The 17,528-nt window shown below is 41.8% G+C and overlaps 1 protein-coding gene across 5 annotated transcripts in view; it reads left to right on the forward strand.

Moving 5' to 3' along the window:
- The window catches only part of cars1 (cysteinyl-tRNA synthetase 1), a 28,700-nt gene that overhangs the window by 3,291 nt on the left and 7,881 nt on the right, over positions 1-17,528 (forward strand). Inside the window, exons 1-8 of one of the 5 annotated variants that reach the window (XM_038984666.1) lie at positions 6,145-6,166; positions 8,495-8,725; positions 13,139-13,230; positions 14,082-14,170; positions 16,017-16,113; positions 16,197-16,295; positions 16,548-16,697; positions 17,174-17,314. In XM_038984666.1, coding sequence (XP_038840594.1) covers positions 6,145-6,166; positions 8,495-8,725; positions 13,139-13,230; positions 14,082-14,170; positions 16,017-16,113; positions 16,197-16,295; positions 16,548-16,697; positions 17,174-17,314 — 921 coding nt within the window. Of the gene's footprint in view, positions 1-6,058; positions 6,167-8,494; positions 8,726-13,138; positions 13,231-14,081; positions 14,171-16,016; positions 16,114-16,196; positions 16,296-16,547; positions 16,698-17,173; positions 17,315-17,528 lie in introns of those variants that run through there. The other 4 variants (XM_038984668.1, XM_038984669.1, XM_038984667.1 and 1 more) reach the window with 4 other exon arrangements.

Consider the following 17,528-nt stretch of genomic DNA (forward strand, 5'->3'; position numbering starts at 1 on the left):
GCTCATGGCACTCTGCCAGACCTCTTACTCAATCAGCTCTTATTCTCTCCTCCTTCACAGTAGAAGCCTGAAACAAGGTTCTAAAGGCTGTTGACATCTAGTGGAAGTCTTAGGAAGTGCAATATGACCCCATTTACACTGTATATTAGAAAGGCAATGAGTTGAAAAACTACAAACCTCAGATTTCCCACTTCCTGGATGGATTTTTCTCAGGTGTTCGCCTGCCATATGAGTTCTGTTATACTCACAGACATCATTCAAACAGTTTTAGAAACTTCAGAGTGTTTTCTATCCAATACTACTAATACTATGCATATATTAGCTTCTGGGCCTGAGTAGCAGGAAGTTTACTCTGGGCACGCTTTTCATCCGAACGTAAAAATGCTGACCCCTATCCCAAACAGGCTTTAAGTAAAGTTATTTTGCAAGCTATTTTAATTTTTAATCAAAACGCTAGCTTAATTGTGTATGGAGCCATAGCTAGCTAACTAGTATAATCATTCACCTGCTAAGACCAAGTAACAGGTTAGATCTGGAGTTTTAGTAGAAGCACGACTGAAGGTAGAAAATAATTGATAATAATTGATAATAATTGGCTTTGACATTGGCTTTATTCTGTACTGCCCTTTGATTCATGTAAAATCTTATCTAAACAATTTATAATTGTCTGTACGAGTCACAGAGAGGGTAGTATAGACTTACTTTTGTAAGTATTAATTGAGGAACCAGGTGAGGAGGGACACAGTCTTGTTGACCGTCATGTCCTCTGCAGCCAGTTCCTGCACCCTAATGGACACAGTGGTAGAGCTTGAATAACCTGTCAAGGTGTTGTAATGTGTTGGGATGCACTGCACCAGCGTCACTGCGGCCTCCAGCCTTGCCCATGGCGTGCTGCAGCACTATCCACAGCTGATTGGCCAGGTCGTCTGACAGGCCGTACACCTTGACAAAGTACAGTGCATTTGGAAAGTATTAAGACCCCTTGACTTTCTACATTTTGTTACATTTTGTTACGTTACAGCCTCATTCTAATTTCATAAATGTATTGCCACCGGGACTGCCGGTGTAACTGCTAAACGGCTTGCCGACTGTAAACTGTACTGCATGATTGTAAAGGGTTTACTAACATGTTAGTTCCAGTAGCTATGTTGTCTATGACGTTATTAGCTAATATGGTGACAACGATGTAGGCTGTGTGTAGCTGTTAGCAGTTATGATATGAAGGTTTGGCTTCGAAAGTTTTTTTCACCTGGTCACAGACAGCTGATGTGTTGTGCACTGAAGTCCACAAGCGAACTGAAAAGGCGAGAGGAGGACAGCATGTAGATGTGAAAAGGAATTAAGCAAAATGTTCATGCTGTTTGTGGCTGCTATGAAAGTGAACTGTATTTGCGTGTGATATGGGGTGTATTTATTCCGCCGATTCTGTTGAATGTTTCTTAAATGGAACGAAACGGGGATAAACACCTGAATTGGTCCAATAGAAACTCTCGTTTGCAACTGTAGGACTAATGATTACACCCTGTATCAGCTAGATGCAGGCAAGAGTGTGCAAGGTGGTGTTGAATGTGTCACTGTCTGTCACCTTGATTACTAACATTTTTCTCTCGACCTGTAAACCTACTTTGTAAACTTTAATTTAAAGGCTAGGTTGTAGCACCCTCATGATGGGTATAGGGAAAATTTGAGTATCATATAGTAGCCTGAACCTATCGATGTTACATTGAGCTGGGTGAATGGAATATGAATGACAGTCATCCAATATGGTGTAATAGAAATAAGGCCCTGCTCATGAAAACAATAATCGTCCTCCCTCATCCTAAATGGCACCGACCGCCACTGCATTTACAAGGATTGAGAATCCATTTCCGGAACCTCTCATCAGAGCCAGAGAAGAAGAAGCGAGAGGGATTACTCAGCCCAAACTGTGTCCATGAAAATAAGACCACAAAGTGAGGAATTTTTGTATGGAGGTCAATGAGAGATTGTGAATTTGGTCAACAAAAAATGGAATTCTAATTTGCTACGTTTGATTGAATAGAAGTTTCATAATGGTTAGGTTGTTACGAAGCCATTGATAGAAGTGGACACACGTGGCATTTTGGAAACTTTGAAAAAAACGACTTTTATATCAGAGTTGTGCCTCTTGTTCATACGCGTATCTGCCCTCTCATTGGCTAGAATGCTCCCACCTGATCTCGCCTCCTCTCCCTGCCTTCCATCTTTAAGGACATGTATTTCCATTGTTATAGTGGTTACTCAACCGTCTTGTCAATATAATAGATAATCTTTGTCGGAGCCCTATTTGAAAATTGTGGGAGGCAACCATTGAGATATAAAAAGTCTTCACTATTTACCACCGAGGTGGAAGAGAGAACCAACTCGGCGGAAAATCTGTCTCCCTCCAGCAGGTGGCAGTGTTTCGTTGTTTCGCACACCAAGCAAGGAGTTTTTGAATGGAGGTCAATGAAAGAGTGTCGAATTTGGTCACCAAAAATATGAATGGTTTATTTGCTTGGTGAGGTTTATTTGCTCGGTGAGGTTTATTTGATCTAATAGAAGTTTCGTAATGGTTAAGTTGTTATGAGTGTTCTGATATAAGTAGGACACGGGACATCCCGGCAACTTTGAGAAAAAACGTTATCGGGGTTGTCTCGCGATGGCTATGCATATGGAATGAGGCTAGTAAAATAGCATCTCTCTCCATTGAATATAGGCGGTTGATGTCATCAACCCTCATCGAATATTCAAAAAAGGATTACAATAAAGAGATGTATCCACCAATCCGAAGAAAGGATAGGTGGGAGCTAGACAGCCGCAGATGCTGATTTGAGGGCAATGACTCCCATTGTTAGGGCGGAGAGACATGTTTCTTGTCAGTATATGCATAATCTTTGGTTACCACAGCCAAAAGCTGAAGTCCCACCTATTCGACCAATCAGATGAGGGAGTGTGATGTCACGTATGCCGGTTTACGGTTAGTGAGAAACAACCAATCAGATGAGGGAGTGTGATGACGCGTATGCCGGTTTACAGTTAGTGGGAAACAACCAATCAGATGAGGGAGTGTGATGACGAGTATGCCGGTTTACAGTTAGTGGGAAACAACCAATCAGATGAGGGAGTGTGATGACGAGTATGCCGGTTTACAGTTAGTGGGAAACAACCAATCAGATGAGGCAGTGTGATGACGAGTATGCCGGTTAACAGTTAGTGGGAAACAACCAATCAGATGATGGAGTGTGATGACGAGTATGCCGGTTTACAGTTAGTGGGAAACGATCAATCAGATGAGGGAGTGTGATGAGGAGTATGCCGGTTTACAGTTAGTGGGAAACAACCAATCAGATGATGGAGTGTGATGAGGAGTATGCCGGTTTACAGTTACTGGGAAACAACCAGTCAGATGAGGGAGTGTGATGACGAGTATGCCGGTTTACAGTTAGTGGGAAACAACCAATCAGATGATGGAGTGTGATGAGGAGTATGCCGGTTTACAGTTACTGGGAAACAACCAATCAGATGAGGGAGTGTGATGAGGAGTATGCCGGTTTACAGTTAGTGGGAAACAACCAATCAGATGATGGAGTGTGATGACGAGTATGCCGGTTTACAGTTAGTGGGAAACAACCAATCAGATGAGGGAGTTTGATGAGGAGTATGCCGGTTTACAGTTAGTGGGAAACAACCAATCAGATGATGGAGTGTGATGACGAGTATGCCAGTTTACAGTTAGTGGGAAACAACCAATCAGATGAGGGAGTGTGATGACGAGTATGCCGGTTTACAGTTAGTGGGAAACGATCAATCAGATGAGGGAGTGTGATGACGAGTATGCCGGTTTACAGTTAGTGGGAAACGACCAATCAGATGAGGGAGTGTGATGACGAGTATGCCGGTTTACAGTTAGTGGGAAACGACCAATCAGATGAGGGAGTGTGATGACGAGTATGCCGGTTTACAGTTAGTGGGAAACGACCAATCAGATGAGGGAGTGTGATGAGGAGTATGCCGGTTTACAGTTAGTGGGAAACGATCAATCAGATGAGGGAGTGTGATGAGGAGTATGCCGGTTTACAGTTAGTGGGAAACGACCAATCAGATGATGGAGTGTGATGACGAGTATGCCGGTTTACAGTTAGTGGGAAACGACCAATCAGATGAGGGAGTGTGATGAGGAGTATGCCGGTTTACAGTTAGTGGGAAACAACCAATCAGATGAGGGAGTGTGATGACGAGTATGCCGGTTTACAGTTAGTGGGAAACGACCAATCAGATGAGTGTGATGAGGAGTATGCCGGTTTACAGTTAGTGGGAAACAACCAATCAGATGAGGGAGTGTGATGACGAATATGCCGGTTTACAGTTAGTGGGAAACAACCAATCAGATGAGGGAGTGTGATGAGGAGTATGCCGGTTTACAGTTAGTGGGAAACAACCAATCAGATGAGGGAGTGTGATGAGGAGTATGCCGGTTTACAGTTAGTGGGAAACAACCAATCAGATGAGGGAGTGTGATGAGGAGTATGCCGGTTTACAGTTAGTGGGAAACAACCAATCAGATGAGGGAGTGTGATGACGAGTATGCCGGTTTACAGTTAGTGGGAAACAACCAATCAGATGAGGGAGTGTGATGACGAGTATGCCGGTTTACAGTTAGTGGGAAACAACCAATCAGATGAGGGAGTGTGATGACGAGTATGCCGGTTTACAGTTAGTGGGAAACAACCAATCAGATGAGGGAGTGTGATGACGAGTATGCCGGTTTACAGTTAGTGGGAAACAACCAATCAGATGAGGGAGTGTGATGACGAGTATGCCGGTTTACAGTTAGTGGGAAACAACCAATCAGATGAGGGAGTGTGATGACGAGTATGCTGCAGGGGCAGATGAGAGACATGCATTTGTTTTTTCTAGTGATCCATCAATGATTTGGTTATTTATTAGCTATAATTAAACCAACCGTTCTTAATGCAAAGTGTTAATCGGATGTCTTATTGAAACTCAGCTTGCAAGCTTATCATGTTTGCCTTTACTCATATTTGTAGGTTTAGTCCAATATCATCGTTTTTGAAATGACATGTAGACAAACAAATTGACACCTTTATTTTGTGTCTTTATTTTCAAAATCCACAAATAAAAACACAGTTTCACAGAAATGTCAATTTTATTGATTGGCTGATTTAAGTTAAACTTCAACCCTGTTCCTTTATTTGGCACCTAGGCACATACTATAAACATTTATTTAAGTTAACATAGCCTTGCAGTCCACCTTTTTGGTATTTTGTCCCAATTTCCATCACTGTGGTAAAGCGGCCTTTACTGGTTCTAACAGTGTACCTTTCTTGCTGCCAGCTCTTTGCAAACTGTTGGGGGGAAAATCTATTTGACCAAAGACAACGCTATTTCTCTGTTAACAAATGAACAACAGACTTTCAGCATGCTTATAGAGAAGGGTACTCAACATGCACTGCACTGACACAATTGACTGATGATTGGTTGAATGAAATTTATAATAAGAAGACTGTGGGAGCTGTACAGATTTTTTTTAACCTTTATTTAACTAGACACGTCAGTTAAGAACAAATTCTTATTTTCAATGACGGCCTAGGAACAGTGGGTTAACTGCCTTGTTCAGGGGCAGAACAACAGATTTTTACCTTGTCAGCTCGGGGATTCCATCTAGCAACCTTTCAGTTACTGTCCCAATGCTCTAACCACTAAGCCACCTGCCGCCCCGACCATAACCTGTTGTTGAGAAAACGTATGTGTTATGGCGTTTCAACCTCTTGATTGTTTTTGACATTGCCAATTCGTGTTGCCGAATGTCTTAGTAATTTGGTTCAAACTTGAACACAATATATTCCATTTCGAAAATGAGGCGGTTCCCGTGAACCGGAACACGCGTCATCACACTCCCTTATCTGATTGGTCGGTAAGCGAGTCTTCTGAGCCGGCCTACTCGTAATCACACTCCCTCAAATGATTGGTTGAGCCTTCTGACTTTGTGACTGTGGTAAATAGTGGCGACCATAAAAAACGGGAGGCAACGCGGATATCTAGAGAATACAGTCATTGGTCTAGACTAGCGAGAGTGTACGTCCGGGCACGTTATTGTTGCATCAGAAATTGCAGACTGTTGACATGTCAAGCTCGGGAGAGTTAGGTAAGTATTGAAATCGATGCATGTTTTTCATGTTTCCAAATATCAACAGCGGCTCTTCAAGGCAAATGCGTTTATTCATAGTTTGATGCGCGTTCTCAGAATATAAATTATTGCACGATATTGAATGTTGGCTACGGTAAGGCTAGCTATTTATATAGTCAATGAAATGAATGCCATTCTACACATCTATAGCGTCATTGTGCAAAATGGTACCCAGCATCATCTGGAGATGTGTGCAACAAAAGTTAAACATTCACCTTCTGTTACCATTTCTGTCAAGCCGTCTACGCATACAATTTGATGCATACGTTCGATAAATCCTACGTATGCACCGCAAAGAACGCACTGCAACGGCCATTCTGGTTGACGCTGTCGGTGTGATCAAGCGTCACGAATGTATTTAAATCAAAGTGCCGTCCAGCTAGTAGTACTATTAATGGTTATACTACCGTATTACTGGAAAGGGCTGAATCAAGCTTTCGCTTTCACACCAGAACATGAGTCATGAGTGACGGTAGATATGGGTATTCTGTGAAAATAGTCCTGACCGGTGTACTTATGGTTGCGTGATGCTCGGTACACCGGTCACGACTGTTTTAGTAGAATAACGTTACTCATAGCTTACTGTCACTGTCTCCAGCTCTTGACATTGGTCGTGTGCTGGGAAGAAAATGTTCTGTATTGTCACATACACCGGATAGGTACAGTGAAAAGTGACATTAATTTTGAAAGCGAAAGCTCATTTCAACCTTTTCCAGGAATACCGTAGAATAATCAATTGTACTAGCTAGCTAGATGGCTTGTGAAAATATCTGCTACTACTGCTAGCTAGTCGTCTACAAACAGTCTCTCGACATTGAGCGCTCTCCATTGGTAACCCTCCTGCTGTGTTCCGGTCGAATTGGACCGATTTACACGGGGGGTTTTTCTCTGAAAAATGTAGTTAATTTAATCTGTCATAAGGTTCCATAACTTTGTCCACACAGGGCATCTGAACACACCAAATACATTTGGATGATTTGTATTACATTTTGTGTGTTTTATTTAACTTTTGTACACCTCTGGTGTTCCCGGTCAAAAAATGACTGGTCATTAGACATTAATGGGTGAGACTACAATTAGTGTATAAAATTTAGTTCAGGCACATGTCTATTCCTCAGATGGACACACTTCCATCTCCCAGACCCCCACATGCATGTGTGTTTGAGCACACACACACACACCTCACCCCCCTTATTGGCTTCCATGGCAACCCCCATGGGAACCTTTCCCCAATAGAATCTGTCCCCCAAGGGAACCACACCTGTTGGCATTCTCACAAACAATCGCAACATTGCTTCAATAATATATAGAACTTTTCTTGCAGCTCTGGTATATAAAGTTTTTTTGAGGCCTTGCTCACAATTCATTCTGTGGAAGCACAATGACCAAACGATATACTGTATGTGAGGCCCTTGATCATATCTTTGATCATGACACTGGTGATGAGGAGAGGGTCCTTGTTAAACTTTGACACAAAGTAGTCTGTGATAAATAGCACAATATGTTTCATCTGAGTATATGTTATAGTCAAAATAATCCATACATTATGCTTTTTTTTTACTCAAAAACGAGTTGTATGAGCTCAGGTCAATGAGGCCTACAGGCCATAAATAGCAAATAGAAGTTCAAAACTTGTAATGTTCACAAGAACTTGATAAAAAGATCTAACACAATATTAGGTGATAATATATGTATTATTATGGATTTATAATCAGCTATAATGAGGCGGTCATTTTGGACCGGGAACACAATGAATTAACATGAAACGAACACAACAGGAAGGTTGAAGGTATATGTTAAGATTTCCTCCTGCACTGTTATGATCTTAGTACAGCTGTGTCGTAACATAACCAATGATGTGGTCAAAACACCAAAATGGAAGGTTAATACTGCATTGTTTATGTTGTCATTTGAGTATTTGTAAATAAACAATGAATATACTGTATATAATGCACATCTCATTGCATCCTGTAGCTCCATTTATGAATTTGACAGGTTAGACTCCCATCCCCCAGTTCACCAAACAAAGTGGCAGGGTCAGGTTGTTGAAATGATACCTTGGGCCTTTAAGTTAATACACCAAATCAGATGAAATAGCCAAAGCTCTTAGCCAGTTGTCAACTTTCAGATGGCATTGATCAGCAAGAGGGTTGATAAACATACAGCAGCACAACGTTCTTGGGCATCAATTTGCCTTGTCTAGAGACGAAACCAATCCCAAATTAGTTTTGGTTTTTCAATGGTGTCTTGTCTGTGGGTGAATGTGTGCTGTCTTGTTTTCCACAGCCTTTGATTATGGCTTCTTGCTGCACACAAGTGAGGAGGCCACAGCCACCGTGGCTCTGAATGAGTACCTGAGCTCCCGCAGCTACCTGGCTGGGTTCAGCCCCTCTCGGGTGGACCAGGAGGTCTTTGAGCTCCTGCAGAGGCCTCCGGCCCCGCAGCACGTGCACGCTCTGCGCTGGTATAGGCACATAGCAGCCCTGCAGCGGGACACCCCCAGCCCAGATAGCAGCAGTGAGTAGAGTCCAGGGCCCATGGACAGGATAGGGATGCTCCCCTTAGATTAGAGTAGCCCACTGCATAAGGGCAGTCATGCCCCCCCCCCCCCCCCCCCTAGACTAGAGTAGTCCACTGCATAAGGGCAGTCATGCCCCCCCCCCCCCCTAGATTAGAGTAGCCCACTGCATAAGGGCAGTCATGCCCCCCCTCCCCCCCTAGACTAGACCGATAGTGCATGGCCACTTTGGAATGTCGGTAAGGCTAGCTATTTAAATTGTCAATTAAATTAATGTCATTCTTCTACCTATGATCAGGCATCCCGGATGTATTGAAATCAGGGATGGGGGGGGGGGGGGGGGGGGGCACACACAAAAACAGATCTCATCATGAGGGGCTGGAGTGGTTTGCGGGTAAAGGTTGAATTTCGCTTTCACAATGAATGTCACCTTTCACTGCACCTATCTGGTGTACGTGACAATACAACATTTGTTATTTTTTTCCAGAACATGAGTTATGACAAGTCCTGGAGACGGTGACCGTAGCTCAGAGTATTCTGTGGGAGTAGTCCTGACAACTGTACTGTTGTCTTCATGATGCTCGGTACACCAGTCACAGCTATTTTCACAGAATACTCATAGCTACTGTCTCCAGCACTTGTTAAAATGTTTAAATGTTTTATTGTCACGTACACCAGATGGCTACAGTGAAAGGTGACATTCACTGTGAAAGCGAAAGTTTAATTCAACCGTTTCCAGTAATACGGTGGTATAACCATAAATGGTACTAGCTGGTCACATTAGATTCAGGCTTCTGGCAACACCCTTGTGTTCTGCTGACAGACGCTCTAGAATGAGATGCTACATTTACAGCTGTTGGGCCTATCCTTCATTATTTCTGCAGCAACACATTGGGCTTCATAGAAGCTTACTAGTGTCAGATATAGCCCAAGCCCCTGTTCAATATGGACTCCTAGTGTCAGATATAGCCCAAGCCCCTGTTCAATATAGACTAGAGGTCAACCGATTATGGTTTTTCAACGCCGATACCGATTATTGGAGGACCAAAAAAGCCGATACTGATTAATCGGCCGATTTTTTTCATTTTTAAATTTATTTGTAATAATGACAATTTCAACAATACTGAATGAACACTTATTTTAACTTAATATAATACATCAATAAAATCAATTTAGCCTCAAATAAATAATGAAACATATTCAATTTGGTTTAAATAATGCAAAAACAAAGTGTTGGAGAAGAAGTAAAAGTGCAATATGTGCCATGTAAGAAAGCTAACGTTTAAGTTCCTTGCTCAGAACATGAGAACATATGAAAGCTGGTGGTTCCTTTTAACGTGAGTCTTCAATATTCCCAGGTAAGAAGTTTTAGGTTGTAGTTATTATAGGAATTATAGGACTATTTCTCTATAAGATTTGTATTTCATATACCTTTGACTATTGGATGTTCTTATAGGCACTTTAGTATTGCCAGTGTAACAGTATAGCTTCCGTCCCTCTCCTCGCCGCTACCTGGGCTCGAACCAGGAACACATCGACAAAAGCCACCCTCGAAGCAGCGTTACCCATGCAGAGCAAGGGGAACAACTACTCCAATTCTCAGAGCGAGTGACGTTTGAAACGCTATTAGCACGCACCCCGCTAACTAGCTAGCCATTTCACATCGGTTACACCAGCCTAATCTCGGGAGTTGATAGGCTTGAAGTCATAAACAGTGCAATGCTTGAAGCATTGCGAAGAGCTGCTGGCAAAATGCACGAAAGTGCTATTTGAATGAATGCTTACGAGCCTGCTGGTGCCTACCATCGCTCAGTCAGACTGCTCTATCAAATCATAGACTTAATTATAACATAACACACAGAAATACGAGCCTTAGGTCATTAATATGATCGAATCCGGAAACTATCATCTCGAAAACAAAATGTTTATTCTTTCAGTGAAATACGGAACTGTTCCGTATTTTATCTAACGGGTGGCATCCATAAGTCTAAATATTCCTGTTACATTGCACAACCTTCAATGTTATGTCATAATTACGTAAAATTCTGGCAAACTAGTTCGCAATGAGCCAGGCGGCCCAAACTGTTGCATATACCCTGACTCTGCGTGCAATGAACGCAAGACCTGGATTTCTTTTAGCTAAATATGCAGGTTTAAAAATATATATACATCTGTATTGATTTTAAGAAAGGCATTGATGTTTATGGTTAGGTACACGTTGGAGCAACGACAGTCCTTTTTCGCGAATGCGCACTGCATCGATTATATGCAACGCAGGACACGCTAGATAAACTAGTAATATCATCAACCATGTGTAGTTATAACTAGTGATTATGATTGATTGATTGTTTTTTATAAGATAAGTTTAATGCTAGCTAGCAACTTACCTTGGCTTCTTACTGCATTCGCGCAACAGGCGGGCTCCTCGTGAGGCAGGTGGTTAGAGCGTTGGACTAGTTAACCGTAAGGTTGCAAGATTGAATCCCTGAGCTGACAAGGTAAAAATCTGTCGTTCTGCCCCTGAACAAGGCAGTTAACCCACCGTTCCTAGGCCGTCATTGAAAATAAGAATGTGTTCTTAACTGACTTGCCTAGTTAAATAAAGGTGTGTTACAAAATTACAGATTTCCGATTGTTATGAAAACTTGAAATCGGCCCTAATTAATCGGCCATTCCGATTAATCGGTCGACCTCTAATATAGACTCATAGTGTCAGATATAGCCCAAGCCCCTGTTCAATATAGACTCATAGTGTCAGAAATAGCCCAAGCCCCTGTTCAATATAGACTCATAGTGTCAGATATAGCCCAAGCCCCTGTTCAATATAGACTCATAGAGTCAGATATAGCCCAAGCCCCTGTTCAATATGGACTCATAGTGTCAGATATAGCCCCAAGCCCCTGTTCAATATGGACTCATAGTGTCAGATATAGCCCAAGCCCCTGTTCAATATAGACTCAGTGTCAGATATAGCCCAAGCCCCTGTTCAATATGGACTCAGTGTCAGATATTGCCCAAGCCCCTGTTCAATATAGACTAATAGTGTCAGATATAGCCCAAGCCCCTGTTCAATATAGACTCATAGTGTCAGATATTGCCCAAGCCCCTGTTCAATATGGACTCAGTGTCAGATTCTGCCCAAGCCCCTGTTCAATATGGACTCACAGTGTCAGATATAGCCCAAGCCCCTGTTCAATATAGACTCATAGTGTCAGATATAGCCCAAGCCCCTGTTCAATATGGACTCATAGTGTCAGATATAGCCCAAGCCCCTGTTCAATATAGACTCATAGTGTCAGATATAGCCCAAGCCCCTGTTCAATATAGACTCATAGTGTCAGATATAGCCCAAGCCCCTGTTCAATATAGACTCATAGTGTCAGATATAGCCCAAGCCCCTGTTCAATATAGACTCATAGAGTCAGATATAGCCCAAGCCCCTGTTCAAAATGGACTCATAGTGTCAGATATTGCCCAAGCCCCTGTTCAATATGGACTCATAGTGTCAGATATAGCCCAAGCCCCTGTTCAATATGGACTCAGTGTCAGATATTGCCCAAGCCCCTGTTCAATATGGACCGATAATAACATTTGCATGACTATCATTTCGCAATCATCGAAGTCTGTAACTTTTTTTTAGGCCTGTATTCATTTGTCAACAGTGTTAACGGCTAGTGGCAGGAGGACCACCGTTTGGTTGTTTCATTGGACTATTTACCATCCCTGAATTGTTTATTTTAATTTCTTTTTTTTTCTTCTTTTTTTTTTGCCATCACACCTGTGTTCCTGTGTGGGTTTTGTGTCTTGTTTTTGACATGCACTTTGAGGGCTAGCTACTGTGTTGCTTTCCACCCCTCCCCACAAGCAAACTAAGTCTACTGGTAGCAGGCCTGCAGCTTTGATGAAGGCACACAGACTGCATGGTGTTCCTGTGCTCTGGAGACCAGGGGTGGTTGTCATCAGACTGCATGGTGTTCCTGTGCTCTGGAGACCAGGGGTGGTTGTCATCAGACTGCATGGTGTTCCTGTGCTCTGGAGACCAGGGGGGGGTTGTCATCAGACTGCATGGTGTTCCTGTGCTCTGGAGACCAGGGGGGGTTGTCATCAGACTGCATGGTGTTCCTGTGCTCTGGAGACCAGGGTGGTTGTCATCAGACTGCATGGTGTTCCTGTGCTCTGGAGACCAGGGGTGGTTGCCATCAGAATAGAGTGGTGGCTTGCATACCCTCAGACAGTTGCCTGCTCAAATCACTAAAATGTCTTCAAATTTTTAATTGGGGAATCCAGAGATTTGAGGAAATTCAATTCCATAATTTGCCTGACCTTCAATGAGACACCATTTAACAGCATGCCCTCTTCAGAGAAACGTTTGACTAATGTTCTAATTAAATGTGTCCTCTGTTTTTTTTTAGTAAAAGGAAAGAGGGTCCAGCCCCCCTGGTCTGCCCCAGCCGGGTCCAACCTGCCAAAGCTGCGACTCTACAACAGCCTCACACGCACCAAGGTGACATGTTGGCCTTCTTTTGTTTTGCTCGTTTGAGAGCCATTTTGGATGGCTGAATCCTTATGATCAAATAGGAAAGAAAGACACTGAATGTCAATGTACACATAAAGGTTTACATTTTGATCCCTTCTCTGTAGCTCAGTTGGTAGAACATGGCACTTGTGACACCAGGGTAGTGGGTTCAATTCCAAAGACCACCCATATGTAGAATGTATGCATGCATGACTGTCGCTTTGGATAAAAGTGTCTGGTAAATGTACTATATTAATACCAGACTGTTATTATTGGATAATAGTGTCTGCTAAATGTACTATATTAATACCAGACTGTTATTATTGGATAAAAGTGTCTGGTAAATGTACTATATTAATACCAGACTGTTATTATTGGATAATAGTGTCTGGTAAATGTACTATATTAATACCAGACTGTTATTATTGGATAAAAGTGTCTGGTAAATGTACTATATTAATACCAGACTGTTATTATTGGATAATAGTGTCTGGTAAATGTACTATATTAATACCAGACTGTTATTATTGGATAATAGTGTCTGGTAAATGTACTATATTAATACCAGACTGTTATTATTGGATAATAGTGTCTGGTAAATGTACTATATTAATACCAGACTGTTATTATTGGATAATAGTGTCTGGTAAATGTACTATATTAATACCAGACTGTTATTATTGGATAATAGTGTCTGGTAAATGTACTATATTAATACCAGACTGTTATTATTGGATAATAGTGTCTGGTAAATGTACTATATTAATACCAGACTGTTATTATTGGATAAAAGTGTCTGGTAAATGTACTATATTAATACCAGACTGTTATTATTGCAGGAGTTGTTTGTTCCCCAGAATGGAAACAAGGTGTCGTGGTACTGCTGCGGACCCACTGTCTATGATGCCTCTCACATGGGACATGCCAGGTAAAGTTCACTTCAGGAAGTAACAAGACGAGCAGTTTGTAACAGCCACACCGCAAAGAGCTGTTTACTCCAATAGGTTTAGTCCAACAGGTTTAGCCTATAGTCCAATAGGTTTAGTCTATAGTCCAATAGGTATAGTCCAATAGGTTTAGTCCAATAGGTTTAGTCCAATAGGTTTAGTCCAATAGGTTTAGTCCAATAGGTATAGTTTATAGTCCAATAGGTATAGTCCAATAGGTATAGTCCAATAGGTTTAGTCCAATAGGTATAGTTTATAGTCCAATAGGTATAGTCTATAGTCCAATAGGTTTAGTCCAATAGGTATAGTTTATAGTCCAATAGGTATAGTCCAATAGGTATAGTCCAATAGGCATAGTCCAATAGGTATAGTCTATAGTCCAATAGGTTTAGTCCAATAGGTATAGTCTATAGTCCAATAGGTTTAGTCCAATAGGTATAGTCTATAGTCCAATAGGTTTAGTCCAACAGGTTTAGTCCAATAGGTATAGGCTATAGTCCAATAGGTTTAGTCCAATAGGTAGAGTTTATAGTCCAATAGGTTTAGTCCAATAGGTATAGTCCAATAGGTTTAGTCTATAGTCCAATAGGTTTAGTCCAATAGGTATAGTCCATAGTCCAATAGGTATAGTCCAATAGGTATTGTCCAATAGGTATAGTCTATTGTCCAATAGGTAGAGTCTATAGTCCAGTAGAAAATAGTCCTGCCCGTTGTACTGTTGGCTTCGTGATGCTCAGTACACCACGGTCATTACTATTTTCACAGAATACTCATAGCTACTCCAGCGCTTGTCATGACTCATGTTCTGAGGATAATAATAATAATAAATGTTTTATTGTCACATACACCGGATGGGTACATTAAAAGGTGACATTCATTGTGAAAGCGAAAGCGCAATTAAACCGTTTCCAGTAATACGGTGGTATAACCATAAATGGTACTAGCTGGTCACATTAGATTCAGGCTTCTGGCTATAGGTATAGTCTATAGTCCAATAGGTTTAGTCTACAGTCCAATAGGTTTAGTCTAGTCCAGTAGGTATAGTCTATAGTCCAATAGGTTTAGTTTATGGTCCAATAGATATTGTCCAATAGGTTTAGTCTAGTCCAGTAGGTATAGTCTATAGTCCAATAGGTTTAGTTTATGGTCCAATAGATATAGTCCAATAGGTTTAGTTTATGGTCCAATAGGTATTGTCCAATAGGTTTAGTCCAGTAGTCACAAATAGAAGAAAAAAACAAAAATATGTAATGAAAATGCAGGTGAGGTGGCAAACCTAATAAGGGCTCACCTAACTGGCATTTAAATGATTTTAAAGGTGCAGTATGTACCTGACCGACCCGACCAAATTCACATAGAACAGATCTACAGCTTCTTAGACAATTTTTCTATGTGTGATATTTCTATGCTGCCCGTTCTTAAGTTTTGTTTTTGCATCTTTTACTTTCGGTTTTGGACACCAGCTTCAAACAGCTGAAAACACAACCGTTTGTGGTGATGGAAAATATATTTCAGTGGTTTAGATGGTACAATGAGTCTCTACACTACACTTGTTTGTTTTGTCACACAAACTGAAATTAGGCAAACCATTCGAATTTTAGCAACCAGTAAATGGAGGAGTGATTTCTGCATAGTGCATCTTTAATGATGACATTTTGATAATGACATTTTGATGGAACAAGGGTCATACTTTCCTGACTTATAACTGTTCTGGAAAATAATAGTCTAAGAACTAAGACTATTTCCTGCTGTAGAACCTTTAAATCAATTTCAATTTGAATGTTAAGATGTGTGTCCAAATGATTTGATTCCTTTTTTGTTTTTCAGATCTTACATATCTTTTGATATCCTCCGAAGGATTCTGATGAACTATTTCAAATATGACGTGTTCTACTGTATGAACATTACTGACATAGATGACAAGGTAACCAGCAGTGGTACAAAACAACATGTTGTGAAAACTGAACCGTTGGCTGAATGGTTAGTGATCATTTGTCTGTCTGTCAGATCATCAGGCGGGCCAGACAGAACTACCTCCTGGAACAGTACAGGGAGAAGAAGCCAGCGGCTGCCCAGATACTACAGGATGTCCTTAGTGCCAGAGGGGTAAGACATCAAACTTTTTTATAGTGTCCACAAAGTTAATGACAAATGAATCAGTCACTATTTCCAGGTGTGGCTGCGTGATTGGTCATCTGTGGAACAGTGGCATGTCCTGGGCATACTCTCAGGTTCTAAAGTTCACCCCTGTATGGGGGGTGAGAATGAACCGTCCCATATATAGAGAGAGTGGTGAGCTTTGGCGCTGGATGTCACATTACCACATCTAACATCCCATTCACTCCATATCATTTGCAGCCCTTCCAGGCCAAGCTGGCCGAGACCACAGACCCAGACAAGAAACAGATGCTGGAGAGGCTGGACTCTGCCGTCGCTGCTGCCCTGGGACCCCTGCAGGGGGCGGTGGAGAGCAAGGCTGGGGAGGCTGACATACAACGCCTGGCTCAGGTAAGATCTCCTCTCTGCTGTACAACATGGATCTCTACGGTTCCTGACAAGTCTAATACACTTCCAGAGGTTTGGACTGAGCTACCTAGTCAAGTCACATTTGATTGTCTCCACACAGTCCAGTGGAGGCTGCTGAGGGGAGAACGGCTCATAAATCAAATCAAATGTATTTATATAGCACTTCTTACATCAGCTGATACCTCAAAGTGCTGTACAGAAACCCAGCCCAAAACCCCAAACAGCAAGCAATGCAGGTGTAGAAGCCCGGAACGACGCAAATGGAATGGCATCAAACACCTTGAAACCATGGAAACCATGTCTTTGATGTATTTGATACCATTCCACTGATGCTGCTCCAGTCATTACCACGAGCCCGTCCTCCCCAATTAAGGTGCCACCATCCTCCCTTGCTCACTTTACGAAAAAGAAAACCAGAGACAACAGAAGTCAAATGTGTTCTTTTGTTATTTTTGAAGGTGTTACTGGAGAAGGCCAAAGACCTGCTGTCTGATTGGTTGGATGCTCAATTTGGCAGTCAAGTGACCGAGAACTCCATCTTCTCTCTTCTTCCAAAGTTCTGGGAAGGGGAGTACCACAACGACATGGACGCCTTGAATGTAGGTGGAAACACACACAACCCATATTTTATCATTCATATAACATTTATATTTATAATGAATTGTTCATTGTATTTTACTATGACCTTTTCTAGTGTCAACGCTCATTATCAGATGAGTAATCTTGAATGTAGGTGGAAACACACAACTATTATGTCACATGACCTGAATTTGAACCTTTTTTTATGGAAAGAGTTTTCATCAAACTGTCCTC

This window comes from Salvelinus namaycush, unplaced genomic scaffold (assembly GCF_016432855.1).
Source record: "Salvelinus namaycush isolate Seneca unplaced genomic scaffold, SaNama_1.0 Scaffold257, whole genome shotgun sequence".
Lineage (NCBI taxonomy): Eukaryota > Metazoa > Chordata > Actinopteri > Salmoniformes > Salmonidae > Salvelinus > Salvelinus namaycush.